This window comes from Simochromis diagramma, unplaced genomic scaffold (genome assembly GCF_900408965.1).
Source record: "Simochromis diagramma unplaced genomic scaffold, fSimDia1.1 OVJJ01000501.1, whole genome shotgun sequence".
In the NCBI taxonomy this organism is placed as follows: Eukaryota; Metazoa; Chordata; class Actinopteri; order Cichliformes; family Cichlidae; genus Simochromis; species Simochromis diagramma.
In genome coordinates this window covers 3,739,011-3,757,479 of record NW_024387320.1, presented here as the reverse complement: position 1 = coordinate 3,757,479, position 18,469 = coordinate 3,739,011, and the positions used below count along the sequence as shown (strand labels likewise).

Genomic DNA, 18,469 nt, shown 5'->3' with positions numbered 1-18,469 from the left:
TCCAAACCGACATCATGACCAGCAGCTTTTATGGCTGTGGCTCCAGCAAACATCAGCTGATACTAGAAATTAATATCAAATAAATTCTAACAACAGCTGATCAAGCTTAAACGTGCTGCTGTTGTTTAGCGCGGCATCTGGTGGTTTCCTCTTTCTGGCGCCAAGTAGTTGATAAGCAAACAAGAGAGACGATCAGCTGATCATTGATCAGTTTCATGATTGAAGTAGCAGCAGGAGAGAGGGGGTGAGAATGAGAGAAGAAGAGGCAGCTGACAGCGTAAAGACACAGAATAGCAGCTTTGTGTCTTTTTCCATTGTAGCTGAAGTACAGAACAAACTGTGTTTCTTTTCAGCTCAATACGAAACGCGTAATATTTTCTCTGAATACAAGACGATTCCGTTTTTTACGGGACGGTTGGCAACTCTACTAACTAACCTTGTAAATAAAATAAAGCTCACTATCAGTAACATCATAGCACCCACCCAGCTGTATAGAAACTCCGTCATGCTAGCTAGTTATTGTAACTGACTGTAAAAAGTCAGCACAACGAAAATAAACTCCACCTAAACTTGGTTTATATCTGACCCAGACAGACTGCAGGTCATAACTTCTTACATGAAGTTCAATTCACCTGACACTCGGACCGGCGGCCGCCTCGGGTCTCTCCTTCTCCTGCCTCCCCTTTCACTCATCCACCTTCTGGCCTCTGTGGGAGCTCCGCCACAGCAACCACCAAACAACTGAGTTATTTTTACACATTGGCCAGCATCTGGACAATCCACCACCATTCATTGTTTATCCCGTTACAAAAAAAAATAAAAAATCGGCCCATAAAAACGAAAAATCACCATCGACCCACCGAGCAAATGCCCGGTATGCCCGATGGCCAGTCCAGCTATGGCCATCGGGCCGTGCCATCAGTTAAGCCTTCATGTGCCAGCTGTGGCACGCATCCATTAACTGGATTATCCATCAAGGATCCAGTTTAGGTCTTTTTTTATTTTTATTGCATATTTTACCCCTCTCTTTGAAAAATACAAAATTCAGTATTACTGTTATGCAGATGATACCAATTTATATATTATTGCTACACTTAAAAGTGAACGGCTTTATATATTGTACTGTTCTATCACATTATAAAGAACCTATGACTGTTTTAATGATCTGAACTCGTGGAAAAATAAAATAACAAAACTGTTTCAGTTGTTTTATGAAGTCTGCCCAAGCCCCACAATCATCCTCACAGAGTTCTTTATCTGGAAATATCCAAACTATTAAAAATCTTGGTGTTTTTATGGATAGTTAATTTACTTTTAACTATCAAATCAGAAATGTTGTCAAGGCTTTTACCAACTGAAAACCATTGTTAAATGAAAAACACCTTTATCGCCTGACTACTGCAATTCCCTGTATACAGGATTACATTGCATCTTGTTTGTAGATGGTTCAAAATGCACCTCGTTCCTTTCTTAACTGGTACAAAGAAAAGACAGCACATCACTGCTGTTTTACCTCAGCTACACTTGCTGCCTAAAAATGTTTTAAGAAGTTGAGCTATTCAGAGATGGACTTGCTGGTGTTCTGGATCATAGGCCTGTTGTATAACCCAAGTGCAACTCCTGGGCACAAGCTAATTGCTGGACATTGTCATTCAGGATTTTCTGGTAGAGGGCAGAATTCATGGTTCCATCAATTACAGCAAGTCATCCTGAACGAGCAAAGCAGCCCCTGACTATCATACTGCCACCACCGTGTTTGACTGTTGGGGGGGATCTTGTCAGTTTCCAAAATGTTTTCCCAAAAGTCTTTGATCATCAAGATGATTTTTGGCAACCGTGAGAGGAGCCTTTATGCTCTTTTTGGTCAGCGGTGGTTTTAACCATGGATCACTCCCAATGCCATTTTACCCAGGCTTTTTCTTATTGTTGAATCATGAACTCTGACAGTAATTGAGACATGTGAGGCCTGCGGTTCTTAAATTGTTATTCTGAGCTTTTTGTGACCTCCTAGACAAGTCACCAATGTGGTCTTGTAGTAATTTTGGTAGACCAGTCACTCCTGGGAGGGTTCACCACTGTTCCAAGTTTTCTCCATTTGTTGATAACAGGTCTCACACCATAATTCACTGCAGTCCAAAAACCTAAATAGCTTTGTGACCCTTTCCAGACAGATAGGTGTCAGGGACTTGTTTCTGAGCTGTTTCTTTATGTTCTTATGTGCATTGCTTTTTGACATCTTTTAACCTACTTCACTTTGTCAAACAGGTTCTGTTTAAGGGATGATTGATTCAGCAGGTCTGGCAGCAATGAGGCTTGCGTGAGATCAGTGAAATGAAAGACTGCTTTCCAAAAAAAAGTCATCAATCACACTTAAATCATGTTTTAACAAAGGTTGGATGAATTGCTTTCTCATATATGCTGGGTAGGTTTGAATAGCTTCTTTCCCTTAATAAATTAAATTATCATTTAAAACTGCTTTTGTATTTATCTTTCTTTGTCTAATATCAAAGTTAGTTTGATGATCTGAAACATGTGTGACAAATAACTACGTAAATAACGAATTAACTTTAAAAAAAACCTAGGAATCAGGAAAGAGGCAAATAGTTTTTCACAGCACTGTGTATAAATAAACTAACTTATCTATTTTTTTTAAATGCTTCAGGGTGATGATGTTCTCCTTCTGCACCAAAGTAGAATTTTAAACACGGAATGGTTGCTTTAAATGTATATTTTATTATAATTACGTTACCTTAAATCAAGAGCTATTTGTTACACAGATGTGAAAAACATGTATCGACCCCTAAGTCTTCTGTTCGAGAAATAAACAGGTTGTGTGGGGCTGCATTAGAAAACACGTGACTTTCTGGGTGTTTCTGAACACTCGTGTCACATGATCGTGCCAGTGTTTTTGTTAAGTGTTGAAGGCGAGTGCAGTTAACCGCAGAGCTAGCAGGTAAAGAAGCAAGTTGGAATTACGTAGCCAGAAGCCGTTGAGGGTTTTGTTTTCAAGAAAAGCGCTTTGTCATTGCTCCAGATAAGCTCGCGAGACTTTCGTCTGTTTTCTTGCCGTTGTTGTGACGCTAACATTAGCCGAGCTAGCCCAGCGACTGCTAACATTAGCTAACTCCCTGCGCCCTGTTTGTTGTTGTGCTTCTGTGATTTCGCGCAGACAAGTGCTGAGCCATCCCGAGGGAAACAACAGAAACATGGTGCAAATCTGTCGTGTCCAGTCATGGTTTGTGGGAGTAACGCCACTCTTCATTTTCGGTGAGTATTTTGTTTCGGTTTAGTTCACATTAGCAACAAGATTACAAAATCCGAAGATCTGAAATTAGCAGCACTCCAACGTTTACACCAACGCTGCTAACGCTACACGCTAATGGTTTAAAACTTATTGGTTTAACTAAATAATTAAAGTGTTGCTGTGGTAAAATCAGCGTTTTAAACACTTAAATGAACTTGAGTGCCGCCTTATACTGCGAAAATAGATGACAACGAATGTGCTGAAGCGTCGTTTGGGTGTTTTCTTCCTTATTACCTGTCCTTTGTCTAGTAGCAAGGAAATCTAGGGCACATACATACATACATACATACATACATACATACAGCATTTGTGCCTAAAAAAGAAGCTTACACCAAATTAGGTGTAAAGATTAATGATTATGGTTATGGGTGATTAGTTATTGTATGTAAGGGGGTGTTTAGATTTGCTATGAGGCTTCACGTTCTGGTTTTACAATGTTGTCAGTTTTTGAGGTTTTCTTTAGTGGCGATTTAAATGTACAGTAAGTCTTTTTTTTTTTAAGTTTATATATGCATATGTGTGTGTGTGTGTGCTAGTAATTACATACACATAAAACTTAAAATGGGTTAGGACACATAAAACGGTCCAGTGCTTAAGTTCTTTTTGAGCTGAATATGTGCTGAATTTGCTGTAGTCCCCCCCTTGAGGGAGCAGATGAAAGTACCTTCGTCAAGTACTCCATGCCGGCCAAACCAGGAGGTTGGAATTTCCAACTTCGTACTTGTAGACAGCGCATTTGAACCCAAACCAGTTGTTTAAGGATGTTCTTGATAGTCATGGTTTACAGTAAATGCAAATAACCTTTCCAAGCTTGGCAGATGAATGAGGAAAAAGCACTGAAAAGGCAAATGATGCACACTGAAGTTAAAATAAAGCCATACACCATAAACAGAAGACACTCTTAAAGTCTCAAAACTTTAATTTATGATAGTTCTTTTTTAAAATCACACGTACTAGTTTAATATTATACTTTAAAAGCCGAATCAACCACTGCATTCATGTTGTTTCAGAGTTTTGCCTGTTGGTTGGATAGAACAAGAAAATTAATATTCAACATAATCCACACATTAATTTGAGAAGAAAATAACTGAGCTCAAGCCCTTTTTACTTCCCACTCAACTCCTTTTTAATTTTCTGTCTCAGATTTGAAGTTGCTAGAATAATCTTTTGATGTGGGAGGCTACTCTTTTCCTTTTATTATCAGCTCATTGATGGGTCAAATTTCTACCTTTTCATTTGTAAACCATCTGATTCGGTGAGTAATTGGGGAAAACAAAGTAGTCCTAAACATGTAGCCATGTGTTCACACATAGAGGCTTTTTGGAACACTTAGGCTATATGGAACACTTAAAAACAAAAAAGTTGTATTCGATGGCACCAAAATTGATTCAAGTAATGGCACAAGGTGAAAATTGACTGTGGGCCCTTTTTATTTACTGCATACTATTAATATCAATGTTTATCTCATATTTATTTTTAGTTTTAGACATTTTGAAGCTTTGTAGTCTTTGACTTGTAAACGATTGTGTTTTGCAGTGACCGTCCTGCACCAGGGCTTTGCTACTGTTGCCCCGCCCACTCCCGCACCACACAAAGAACCCGGAAGACCTGAAAGAGGACACTACAACGTCACGAATAACGGCACCATCTGTTTAATGGCATACATGGGCCTCCAGCTCAACATCTCATACAACTCCACCTCCCAGAAAAAGGTGCCGCAATAAAACCTGCACGTAACTGATAGGCGAATGCCGCAGGTTAAAAGTATTTGGACAAATAACATTTCATGATTTTCTTTACAGGTTGTCCAGGATGTGATGAACTTACAACCCAATTTGACAAAGCACTCTGGATCATGTGATTCTGAGATCGCGTCCCTGCAGCTCACAGTGGATGCTGTTAAAACCAACCTCACCTTTGTCTTCACTATGGTGAGTTTCTGTTTTCATCATGTACTTTCTAAAGAAGCCACTAGATGGCAGCTGGAGCTTGAAGTTAACCTGCTCTAATGCAGTGGCGCTCACTTGGCTGTGCTTTTGTTTTTTCCACTAGAACTCCACATCCAACAAGTACCACTTAAGTGAAGTGAACGTGTCAGTGGCCTGGCCGGACATGAAAGGTGAGGCTCCTCGACTTCTTAGGTTGTATCCAGGTAGTCTGTATCTGATTAATGAACATGTGTGCAACCTATTTTGTGACCTACTCTTCAGTGTAGTCCACACACACACACACATGTATATGTATAAACTAGGTGTGAGTGGTCACGTGTTGCTCAGGTCCTTGTCTAATCAGTAATATTGTGATGGGATCTGAAGCCGACTAAAACACATTGAAAATGCATTTGCATTGATGTCAGACCAAGCCGCATCATGGTGTAAAGGTGCTTCCAAAATGGACACAGCGTTCATTGCACTTGCTCATTGGTTCGAGGGAAGTGCAGTGGACATAGCAATATAGGCGGGGTTTAAATGGTTCAAATGTCAGTGTGTATTCTGTACCTCTTTTCATCAATACATCAAGGATTTTCTTAGATCTGTTGAGTTATTTGCAGCAAAGCACAACAAAGCATTGCTGTTTTCTTGTATTGCTCACCTACACCAAGCTGCTCAAGTTTTAAAATACACACTGAGTGTGTGTGCTTGGATGGGAATCCATTTCTATGAAAGAGGTTTCTTTCTGTAGCATCACCTTGGATGCATGTGAACTAATTCAGTGAATTCAGACACAGATAACAACTTTTTCCTTGTCTCCCAGATACCGGCTGGACACCTTGTTTCTTTTGGTGACGTAGGCAGTTGTCACAGCGGTCAGAGTTCACGTTTGTTTGGTGTTTGTTCAGATTAAACAAATTAGCCGGATTTCTTTGCTCCTGAGCTGCACACCGCACATTTCCCAGTGCAACAACGGAGCACAATTGTGTTTCAATAGCCATTTATAAATATTGTTTTTCACAAGCGCACTGCGTGCTGACAGATGTTATGATATTGGTCATGCAGTTGACAGTAGAATTGTTTTTGATCATCAATCGGTACCACTTGAAGTCTGTCACACTTCAAGTGGATTCAATTGGATTCAGTTGTAGTTTAGTTCAGTTTTATTGTAATAGCACCAAATTACAACAGTGGTCACCTCAGTCACCTGCACTGTCAAGGTGCTTTATACTGCAAGATGAAGACCCTACAGTATTCAGGAAGAAACCCCAACAATCAGATGAATCCTTATGAGCAAGCACTTGGCGACAGTGGGAATTAAAAAATGCCTTGTTTCAGACAGATGATGAATTGAAGGGAAGCGCCAAGACATAGTATAAAATAACTAAGAATGATTTTGAAATGTGAGTCACAGAAAGCTACTTTAGCAGAGTCCACAAAAAAAAATATGGAGCTGTAAACTGGCTCTCTTCAGTGAATTTAAAGCAGCTTTCATCGCTCAGATTAGCAAGAATGTTGTTCTGCTGTGGTGTCTCTTAATTCATTGTTTACTGAGGTCACACACATTACAACAGACTACAGGTTGTAGTTTTGTAGTAATTATGGTGAAGTTGGAAAAAAGCAGTATGCAAAATTAAGTCCTTATCTTTGTGTTAAAGTCACAGTGAAACTGAAACTGTAGTGTTTCCGTGCACTGACACATTTGCAGGTCATGCAGAAAATGCGGGCAGGTTTAAGCATTGTGGGCTTACCTCAAACTGTAAGACACACTTGATTGATTTAAATTTCATTTACCAGAAGATAACCGATCAACAAACACACCAAATCTGAACTTTATTAACATGTAGTTCATTTAAATTTCTCTCTCATAATCATTTTTTTTCTTCTTATATGAATCTGTTTTCGCACTTGATACACTTCTCATGTCCATTCTATTTTCTGCTTTAGAGCGTATTTCAGTCCAGAACAGCAATCTGGACTACCTGCGGGGAACCGTGGGGTACTCGTACTACTGCCGTGACGAGCAAACTCTAAATGTGGTCCAGAATTTGTCCATCAACACCTTCCAGTTGCAGGTGCAGCCTTTCGCCGTTAAAGGAGATCAGTTTGGAGCAGGTAAACACTTCCGCCTAGTAGAGTGTGATCAAAACACATCATCTCCTCCTTGTCCTTTCTCACGTGTCCTTTTCTGTCTATCAGCTGAGGAATGCCAGCTGGATGAAGATGACATGTTGATCCCCATTGTAGTCGGAGCAGCTTTAGCGGGGCTCGTTGCCATCGTGCTCTTGGCCTACCTCATTGGGAGGAAGAGGAGCCACGCTGGCTACCAGAGCATCTGAGGTCACTCCTTACTCACATGTTGTCAGAGGCCTGAACGCGGCCCTATCCTACCTGAAAATTAACCACTGTCTTTCGAGACTTGAAGCTCGCCCCTCTTCCCCTCCATGTTTCTCTCCCTGCCTCTGTGTGTGTGTGCTGTTCTTTGCCCTCATAAGTAACACTAATTATTATCACCTTGTTGAGGTTCATATGTGCTTTCTGAACTGACCCGCTCTTTCTTAAAAAAGGGAATTATTTAGAAGATTGTAATGAAATGAGGCCAACTTCTCACTGGTACTATGTAAAGGAGGGGATGCATGTTTGCAGAGGATCAATTATAGTCCTCGAGTTGCTATTTATGATTTCTATGAAAGGAATTTTGAGGGATTTGGGGATTTAGAAACTGGGGTTTGTCTGTTATGGAATGACCATTTTTATTGGTCCAGCATAAAATGAGGTTTGCTGTTACAAAGGGAATATTTCTGCCAGTTATACTTAAACTACGTCCGACAGTTGAGAACTGAACTGATTATTTACCTGCAAGCTGTATGCACGTTTGAAAGAACATATTTAGAAACACAATAACCTAATCCTAAAAAGGATGTGTGAGGAGTCCTCTTGTAGCTCTAAGATGCATTTTAGAATTAACTTTCTTTTTTAAGCAGGGTTAGCATTTCAAAGCTTTTCACTCCCTCTTTCGGACACACAGCATATTTTCTGTTGTGAGTCAATTTTAGTTTCATTCAGCTTGTGGAAATGGACTCATTTGCTTGCTTTCAGAGTTATGAGACACATTTATATTTACTAAATTTAAAGCTACAGCCAGAAGACTTAACGTGACATTAAAATTGGAAACGGAAACCCTTAAAACTCTGTGAGTAAACCATTAACCTTGTACACACTCTGAACTTTATTGAGTGTGAAATTAGTGAATATGCCTGGCCAGACTCGTACTCCCACTGTAAAATACCTGTGTATTATTTTTACATTGGATGAGTTGGTCACTTCATGTGTTGCGGCCGTTAAGGCACAGGTAGCCTTTGCAGTATTTTCCTGAATGGCAACTGTCACCACTCACAATACCGCGACATAAGCGCTGATATTGAAAGAGAAAACGTCAAAACCGAAAGCAAGGATTTTCCTGAAAGTTTTTCGCACGAGGTCACCACTTTTAAATCTCGTCGCAATGTGCAACGACAACAAAATGGCAACCGGGGCCAATGGTTGTGATATCGTTTCCGGCATGCACCGCTGTTCAAAAGGGGGAGCATTAAAACACTGACCTTTGTTACCTTCAGTACCTTCTCCTCTTGCTTCCGTTCTTAACCAACATGCAGTCTTTGGCTATAGCTTTGCACTGACCAGCCACAGCATCAAAACCACTGGCAGCTGAAGTGAACCGTGATGTTTATTTAATTTCAGTGCAGTATTCTGCTGGGAAGGGTTGGGCACTACAAGTCACGTGGAAGTCTCTGTAGCTTGAGTTAAAGGCAACTGGATTTCTTTTGCAGGGACTTTGAAGCTTCTTCATTTCTAAAAGCTGGTGGAGAGTCATAGTTGACTTCTGATCAAGTACTAAAAAAGATCTAAAAAAAGGAACCTTTAGAGCTAAAAAAGAAAATCCAGCTGCCTTCAACTGAAGTCAAGACAATTTGTGTCGATGTTACTTTAATCTGCAGCATAAACCTTACTGGAAATTCAGCACAAACCAGGATAGCATCTGCATCTCCCTGCAGAACAATTCACCAGACTACACTCTAGAAACATTTCACGAATGGCTTGAGGAACATGACAAAGTGCCAAAGGTGTTGACCTGGCCCTCAAGCTCCCCAAAGCCCAAACAGATGTGCCAGAAATGCACATCTGTTACCATGTCAGTGTCCCAGCAGTCAATAGTAAATGATCTGATACTTATATAGTTCTTTGCTACTGAATTTGAGCTCTCAAAGTGCTTCCTACTACAAACCTCATTCAGCCATTCACACACATTCATAGGAGTGCTTTTTTTTTCTATGACAAAGCACTTTTTAAATCTAACCTAACACACACTCCCAGTCTGAGAAACTCAGGGTTCAGCATCTGGCCTGAGGATCGCCCAGAGATTGAATCAGCGATCTCCCGCTTAACAGATGACCTACTCAGCGTCAGTGCCACTGACTCTATTTTGGTGGCGCAAAGGGGACGTGCCATGTTAGATATCTGGTTTTAAAGTTGTGGCTGACTAGTGTATATTTACTGTGTAGATAAAGAAACAGTTGACACAAAAGCAACAAAAAAAGTTTGTTTCCCACAAGGCTGATAGTCACTCCTATGAATTCTGTCGTTACAACACAACCAAAACAGGATCTAACAGCATTGTTGGTTTAAATGAAGCCCAAAGCCTAAACATCTCTGTAGGAACTTAACAAAATTCCTACAGAGATGGTTTTGTTTTGCTTGGGATGTTGGTTCCTGAAAGAAAAGCAGTTTAACTGCAGTCCTGAGAAACAGCCCCGTGTCATTATTAAAAAGGCCAAAGTGCTCTGGTCAGTGTTCATCAGTGCCTTCCCAGCTGTAACATGGATGGGATTCAAGTAATGCTAAGATCACACAGGAACTCGCTCACTCACCCACACTGTGCTGCCATAACTGAGACATGTTTGTGTCTCCCGTAGCCTTCGTGTACTGTTACTACCATAAATATGCATTGTTCGATGTAGTAGGAAAAAGCACAGATAATTTGTGTTTTTGTGTTTTTTCCCCCCTCCCTCATGTTAATACTCATGTAGTTATTTAATAAAGTTTTATTAGATTTGTCTGAACATTTTTTTTTTTAAGGAGAGGTCAATAAAAGTGATGAATGAGGCCATCTGACTCTTTGTTTTGCCTTCATGCTGTTTGTTAGCAGACAAACCTGTTCCCTGTTGGGTTTTTATTTGTTTGGGCTCCTTAGAAGCGGATGTTCATTATTTGACAAGGAAGGTATTGAATACCATCAAAGACTAAATTCCAATATCATTTTTTTAGAGAAAACAAACATACTTTACTGTGTTTTAACCACAGTTTTGACATTTGAATAAAGTTAAAAGAACAAAGCAAATAGCCAAGTTCATACCTGTGAGTAAAGAGTGGGAGGTTAAGGGAAGTTAAATGAACATGGTGTTTGACTGTCAAAGCAGTCCCCGAGCAACAGGGAGCCTGTGACAACGCACATGTTGACTAAATAATGTAAATGTCACTTGGAAACAGCAAATTTGCATCAGTCCATGCAGAGACTGGATCTGCAGGGTGCGGTCATGGAGGATACAACACATCCTATAAGGCACAAAATGACTGAAAAAGGAATACAAAACCAGGTTATGTGATGCAATGGGAACATGAGGAAATGTAAAACAGTTACAAAGAGGTACTTTTAAAACCCTGTGTCCAGTAAAGGTGGGTGTGCCATAATGGTGTAAAATCCACCAGTGTCACGTTTGATGTCTTTCTAATATTTTTGATAAATTATGGTGTTCAGATCATTTGCACATCATTTGCGTTTGGTTTTTATTTACATAGTGCCCCAACTTGTTTGGAAACTGTTTTTTATAGCAGAGCCACCGTCTCACAGTCTTATCCATAGCTGTTGGGGATTTGGGTTTACAAACATCAGCTATTCTATAGTTTGCATTTTAATTTCAAAAGTTGTTTATCTGTATTATCTACATTCATTTTGCATTTGAATATTTACTTATTGTACTTTATGATAGTTTACAGACTGTTATGGCTAGGGCTGTTGATATAATGATATATATCGGATGATGATATAAAAACGTCTATCGTTTCATTTTACGTTATCGTTTGTTTCGTGGTTTCGCAAAATAAACTGTTTACGGCAATATTTTTTCATTTGATGGTCACTGTAGTGGCTATATTAATTTCTTAAAGTGCTCTCTTTCTCTTATATTTAATAGAACCACACTACAGATGGCGTTTTGGTTAGCAACAACGACGGTAACAGCATCGCGTGTCCGCTTGATTATGTTCCACATAAACCTTTCACAATAAAGCTCAAGATCCTGTTGAGGCCTTTCAAAATAAACTGAATCACGTGAAAGAGCAGATTATTTACGGATGAGAATTAAAAAAAGAGCCGCCAGGTGCTAAAAAATAAACCTTAGACTCAAACGTTAGAACAGGCTTTTCCCCGCAGTACGCCATGTAATAAATACTCACAAAGAAAACGGGGGCCGTTACAACTTATGTCTAAAAATGTATAGTTTCATGCATCGGTTAAAACACTCGACTCCAGCTACATGACGCGCAGCTGGAAACACTTCACGCAAGTCGAGCTGCCCGAGATTCACAGAATTTACAGAAAATGTTACATTTTTGTGATTTATATCGTTAGTGACGATAGAATTCTTATATCGGGATATGAGATTTTGGTCATATCGCACAGCCCTAATTATGGCCTAGAAAAAGGGTCAGTGTATGCCTCTGCAGATTTCAGATCTTCTATCGTATTTAGTAAAAGATTGCAGATCACAGTTTCCAGTTATAGTAACTGATTATCTATTTATAACAGAAACAAAGCACTGTGAGCTAAAATGAACAACATTATCTGTATCACTGAGGTAATTTGTCCAACACAGCATTTGTAGACTTGCACTCACTGACCACTTAATTAGATAAACTCATTCAACTGCTCGTTAATGGAAATATCTAATCAGCGAATTGTGTGGCAGCAACTGTCATTCAGGCATGCAGACATGGTCGAGATGACCTGCCAAAGTTCAAACTGAGCATCAGAATGGGGAAGGACGGTGATAAGAACAACTCTGAATGTGTTATAGTCCCTTGGTAGAATGCCCAGGCTGCTTCAAGCTGGCAGGAAGGCAGCAGTAATGCAAATAACAGAAGAGGAGCACCCCTTAACACGCACCAAGATCACACCAAGTGCCACTCCTGCCAGCTAAAAAAAAGGCAACAGGTTATAATTACATGTGGTCACTGGAGCTGAACATTAGAAGACTGGAAAAATGTTTCCTGTTTCTGCTGTGACATTCAGATGGTAGGATCAGAGTTCACACTAAACAACAAGAAAACATTTATCCATCCTTACTTCTCTCAGTGGTTCAATGGCTGTGGTGGAACACGAGATTCACAAATCCGACAGTCGCTGCTGAAAAATCTGCAGCAACTGTTTTGTGCTATCATTCAATATGGACCAAAATCTTTCCATGACTTTTATGAATCTGTACCATGAAATCCCACTCATTGCAACGTGTACTTACTAAAGTGGCTGGTGAGCATATAACTTTAATAGCTTTGTAGACTATGCCTGAATTCATGACTGACACACACAAATAATACTGATGCTACCATTTAGCAGAAGCATTCAGCAAAGTCAGGAAGCAGATGGGGTAAGTTCATGGGTTTTATTTTACAACAAAAAGTGAAAAATGAGACTGAGCTCCATAAATTTAAACAGAAACCACCACATTAAAAGCGTGACCCTTCAGCTTTACGTTCTCTTGTAAACAGTCCTAAAGGCAAGAGACAAAACAAAGTATTCACAGTAAAAATAAGTGATCCGTCCATAATCACCAAAGCAAAAGTGTTTTTAGAAAATACACATGTAAATGCTGTTTGGTGCGGTGTTATGATCTTAATGTACTTCTGTATATATAGCAGCAAATATAGTAGGTGAAAGATTGGAGTCAAAATCAAAAGAAAAGCCTCAGAAGCATAAGCCTTCATATTTAGATACCCAGTCTGCCAGATTAGAGTGTAACAAAGTATAAATCACAGAAGTAACCAGCATGTATGTTTCATACAGTTCCTGTAGTCATGTTTCATACGTTCCTGACTGTACAGTGTTACTTACGCTGCCTGAGCCTTTGTTTTATTAAATCCAGTATAAGGGGAAAGTGTCCTGAACCTCATAGGTGTCCTGATTCCTCCTTGAGAATTTGTTGTCTGCATTTCTCTCTCAGTTTATCAACAGTCGACATCGACAGGCTCTTAGGTTCCGTAAAGATCTTCTGCAAAGGAACATTTAAGGAGTGCTTAGGCTTTTTTCTACTCAAAATAAAAATAAAAACTACAATTAAAACTGTGTAAATACTTTTAACAGATTATCTTCTGCACAGTCTCATGGACTGGTGAAGTTAGAATAGCTGAAATGTAGCACTTCCCCGTGAATTGTTTTTCTTTTTCGGGAAGTATTCTTTAAAAAAAAGATGATTTATGACCATAAGTAGTGACATTTTTCTCTGGCCCCTTCCTCACCGTCATTGTATTTGGCCATCTCACCTGCATAAAGGTGTGGCAGTCTAGAGTGAAAGCCCCAGAAGTGATCTGTTTGAAGCATTCGCACACGTCAGGCAAAGAGCGCGCTCTCAGGATCTCTGCCTGGTGGTGAAGGATGAGAGTAAGAGCCACGCGGAAAAGTACTTTGGATCCCTCGTAGAAAAGACAATCCCAGACCCGCAGAACAGTCTGCAAGAATAAGACAGAAGGTGGATGTCAGTTAAATGATCGCCACATGCTTCTAGTGTGACCCCTCCACTAAAGCGCAGCTTTTGCCTCACCTCGATAGGGAGTACATCGATGTAGAGGCAGATAAACCAGCGAGACACCACCAGCGTCCATATGCCGGGGTACTGGGCCATGAGCTGTCCTACTGCAGGAGCTTTGACCTTAACCAGCTCACCAAGGACCTCCTGGTCAGTCTTCAGACCCAACATGGCCGGGGTGTAGTAGTCTGCAACACATTCAGATGAATTCCTCCTTTTCTTTTGCACAATTGAAAGCCATTGTAGTGCATTTATTTATTATAGATAATATTTATTATTATGTAAACTTTGAATTACATTTATTTATTTAACAGCCCTTCTTAAGGAAAAGATCAGGCTAACTGATTATTATTTTATCCCCAGTACCTCAGAAAAACAGACTCACATGCTCACAGTTAATTTGCTGTTTAATAAGCTGAACAGAAATAAATAATGATGGTCTGGAGCATTGTTTTATAAAAGATCTCAAATTTTTATAGACCGAGTGTCAGTTTAGGAAGGCGCTATGAGGACTTAAAAAAAAGAAAAAGAAGTAAAACGGAAGAGAAGCGCATCTTTGGTCTCGTTCTCTGCTGCCTTGACATTTTGCTGTACGTTTCCTTTGTTGTGGTTGCAAAATGTTAGCTGAGGCTGCCGCTGGCCCTCGACACGAACACTGAAAACCCTGCATCTCTAAAGTGGAACTGGTTTAACCTATGGAGCAACAGTGCGGGGTAGGGGATGTTTGCTGTGGGGTAAACAAAAACAAAAAAAGAGCTCTGAAAGGAAGCCGACGTTAACTGTCACCTTACCTGGGAGTATCCTGCCCACCAGTGCATCCATAAGCCAGAAGGATTGCTCTTCGTCTTTCGTGATGATCATGAGGTAGCCTGCAATGAAGTTCATGCCCTAAAAACGACAGAGCATGCTGTGGATCGCTTAGAATAAGAACTCCTGCTGTGTGTGCATACAGTATGCCAGGTTTTACATTGAATAAGTGCACTGACCGATATAAGAGCTAACAGATGAAGGTTAAGACGAAAATCCTACACATATATTGGTTAAATAAGGAAGTAGCCAGCCCTGATCTTTAGGTAAACAGACATGATCTTAAATAGAGGGAGAGTCAGAGCTTGTCGCTGACTGCATTTTCTTCACCTGACAGTAGCCCACTGTAGGATTATGGTGTCCGTAGGCCAGCAGCACATTGAACAGAGCCTTCTGCATGCCTGGCTCTGCTTTGCTCTTGAACAGGATGTTGTCAGGAAAGGTCCTGTGCATATCTTTTAAAAAGCAGAGAGAGTGAGTGAATTATTGGGACATAATTTAAGCACTGAAAGAGCATGCTGTATGCTGCGACAGTTTTGGTGCACCTGTGTGAATGGTTTCTTTCAGCTTGGTGTCATGCTCCATGTCCAGCAGAGACTGGTAATAACCCGGCTTACTCTCCAGCTGTTCCTGGGCACCACTAGCCGCCATCCAGATCCTGGCACGGTGCTCATTAGGCACACCTTTACGAACAAACCTCTTCACTGCCAAAACATGTTTTATTATTACCCATCACATGACCAGAGAGCTGGAACGAACAAGCAAACAAAACCCATGGAGGTGTATTTTGTTTTTGTACCTGTGAAGTTCTTCTCCACATGAGGCTTCTCCTGAAGGAGCTTTGACCATCTCATGGACCTCCTGTTGAGGACATCTACATACTGATTCATCATTTCCTTGTAGGAGTCTAAATCGCCACGTCTCTCAAAACCGTAGGCGTCAATCCTGCTGGGACAAATTCACACAGTTCTCCACCAGTGAAGGTCTACACATAACACTCATAGACGCTGTGAATTCAGGATTGCCGGTGGACCTGCTTGCTCCCCTCCCTTCTTTCATTCTCCTATTCAGTGATGGCAGACTCTAAAACTGCCTCCACTGGGTAGGGTTTCTGTAGCTGAGTGATCAAATGCTCCAGCTGGATGAATAGTTAAGTGTTAAATTACTTCTTAGGGGAGCAAGGAGAAAAATGTAAAAACTCTGACAAGCTCCTGTCCCTTAAAAGCCAACAGGTGACAAACTTTAATGGTAGATTTACACGTTATAAGATTAAATGTGAAGTGGAAATACAAAAAGCTGAAGAGGAAGAAAGATGTTGTAAAAAAAAGAAAAGGTTGCCCGTGAGGAAGCTGCAGGCAGATATGCTGTCTAAATAACACAGGCCGACAACAAAACAGACAAAAAAAGAAGCAAGAACCGAGAAAATGAACTTTTTAAAACGCAATGAAACAAACAAAGCTTACCTGTCACTGTCATCATAATCGGCCAGAGCCTGCATAGCATTTCCTTTCATTTCCCCATCCATTGTGTCTCATGTGCTAAAGGTAAAGTAGTCCAAGAAAGCAGAAAAAAAGAAAAGAAAAAGAAAAAAACAACTGGGAGCAGGAAGCTTATTCCATTTTTATTCCCTGGAAAAGAACCAGCTGCTGTCAAGGTAAATAACAAAGCGGTCTGAGTTTCCTATGGCTCACCTTACAGCAGCCACTGCTGAGAGGAGGAGCTAGTATGAAGAAACCCACAGGTAACAGCCACAGGCGTGTACTTCTGTTTGCACACAAAACAGTTGGAGGAAGAGACACTGTAGTGTTTGCTCTTATGTCCTCTGCTGGCTGTAATTCCAACATTTTATTAATTTCCTGCAGCAGGTAAAAATGTTATTTCTTTAAAATGATTTGGAGCCAGACCCAAATTTCCAGTGTTTCAAAGCTGATCTGTTTGGGCAGAAATATTATTAACACAGAGATGATAGGTGGACTTAGCCAATATTTTATATTTGGAATACATCGTGTTCTGAAACGTGTAGCCCGAAGTAATGAATTATTAGACAGCATTACTGTGGATCAGTCTCACCTTACTTCAACATTATTTTTGACAAACACACAGACAGCTGGCATCTAAAAAGCCTGATATTTCCACCTGGAGCTGGTGGAAACAAAAGACTGTATATATAAGATGGACACATGCCTTTCCATTCTGTTAATTTTAACTTGGCGTATTTTTCGTGTTGTATGGCCATGTCCTGTGTTATAAAGTTTAATAAAGTTTAAACAAAAGACTAAAAAAGATGGGGATGGATGTAGCCTACAGGTCTGAAAAATGACCTGAAATGCTGAAGTGCCTTAAACCTGCATTCTTCTTTTATGACCTCAGTAAGCCCACTGGTAGGTTTATGTTCTCATATGACACTTTTAAGTCTCAGTTTTAACACAAACTGACTCGTTTGTACACTCTAGTCCCAAATAGACTCAAAACTGGTAAATAAAACAGTGAACACTTTAGGGCGTGGCTGCATTAGTTACTACAGTATGAGTGTGCAGTGTCACTCACCGCCTGTGATTTTAAAACACCAAGAATGCTCATCCTCAAGGCCCCAAAACAGGACTTTACAAACCAGTGGGTGATTTTATGGGGGGTTACAGCCATCTTTTATACACAGGTTTTGGTCTACACTCCACACTCTGTTTTTAGTTTAATTGTCTCACCCTTTGGTGGGTAGTACAGTGCATAGAGTGACGGAGAAAGGCTCAAAGTGGACTCAAACCCAGGTCACTAGCCCTCAGCACAACCAGTTGAGCTATAGTGGCACTCCACACGGAGTACTCTTAACAATATATGTGCCATACAATTAGTTTAACTGCAAACAGATTAAAAAAAATAACAGTCATGTGTCCTGTTTTGTGGAATCATATTATGAAAGTAATCTGGATTTATCTCCTCTGTAACAACATTGTTGTACCTTCCTATTTCACTTATTTTTAGTCAGAAACTTAGGAGTACTGCAGTTATTAACAGAGCTTTTACTTTCTAATTATTTACAAAGATGATCCCTGGAAATAAATAGATGAACCCTTAAGCCATATTAGCCCTAAAAGAAACTTTGCTGGAGTTGAATTACTTCTGGTGAAAGAGTATTTTAATGATACTTGAATACATTTGATTGACCTATGAGGGTAGCTTAAATAATTCAACCTACAAACATAAATGTGACTTGCCTCTAGAAGTCAGCGTTGTGCATGAGTTGCATATGATCCCAAAGCAGATGATGCCACACAAGAGAACGCCACTTCAACTGCTTGTTAACAGAAATATCTAATCAGCCAATCACGTGGCAGGAACTCCGTGCATTTAGTTATGTAGACAAGGTCAAGGTGACCTGATGAAGCTTAATCAAAGCATCAGAATGGTGATGAACGGTGATTTAAGTGACTTTGAATGTGGCAGACAGGCTAGTCTGAAAAACTGCTGACCTACACAACCATGTCTTGAGTTTATAGAGAATTACTAGAAAAACAGAAAATATTAAATGAGAAGCAGTTTTCTGGTATTTCCAAACATTTCCCCCCCTCAGT

The 18,469-nt window shown here is 40.2% G+C and overlaps 2 protein-coding genes across 6 annotated transcripts; one reads left to right on the top strand and one right to left on the bottom strand.

Moving 5' to 3' along the window:
* The first annotated feature begins 2,850 nt into the window (after positions 1-2,850).
* Positions 2,851-10,400, top strand: lamp1b (lysosomal associated membrane protein 1b). 3 transcript variants are annotated; one of them, XM_040005545.1, is made up of 7 exons: positions 2,851-2,953; positions 3,170-3,267; positions 4,841-5,016; positions 5,107-5,235; positions 5,357-5,423; positions 7,183-7,350; positions 7,435-10,400. In XM_040005545.1, the coding sequence occupies exons 2-7, from the start codon at positions 3,207-3,209 to the stop codon at positions 7,572-7,574; spliced, it is 741 nt and encodes a 246-aa protein (XP_039861479.1). In that variant the 5' UTR covers positions 2,851-2,953; positions 3,170-3,206; the 3' UTR covers positions 7,575-10,400. The 3 variants fall into 3 exon arrangements, with proteins under 3 accessions (XP_039861479.1, XP_039861478.1, XP_039861477.1); XM_040005544.1 differs by having other exon boundaries at positions 2,879-2,953; positions 3,154-3,267; XM_040005543.1 differs by having other exon boundaries at positions 2,894-3,267.
* Positions 10,401-12,939: 2,539 nt separating this feature from the next.
* LOC120717485 (growth hormone-regulated TBC protein 1-A-like) lies at positions 12,940-18,465 on the bottom strand. 3 transcript variants are annotated; one of them, XR_005692211.1, is made up of 9 exons: positions 16,364-18,465; positions 15,700-15,848; positions 15,446-15,604; positions 15,231-15,355; positions 14,885-14,981; positions 14,109-14,281; positions 13,831-14,016; positions 13,403-13,559; positions 12,940-13,061 (listed from the first exon to the last, which is right to left on the bottom strand). XR_005692211.1 is itself a non-coding variant. In XM_040005521.1 (8 exons), the coding sequence occupies exons 1-8, from the start codon at positions 16,423-16,425 to the stop codon at positions 13,458-13,460; spliced, it is 1,053 nt and encodes a 350-aa protein (XP_039861455.1). In that variant the 5' UTR covers positions 16,426-18,465; the 3' UTR covers positions 12,940-13,457. The 3 variants fall into 3 exon arrangements, 2 of the variants coding, with proteins under 2 accessions (XP_039861455.1, XP_039861456.1); XM_040005521.1 differs by having other exon boundaries at positions 12,940-13,559; XM_040005522.1 differs by having other exon boundaries at positions 12,940-13,559; positions 15,700-15,845.
* Between the last annotated feature and the right edge of the window lie 4 nt (positions 18,466-18,469).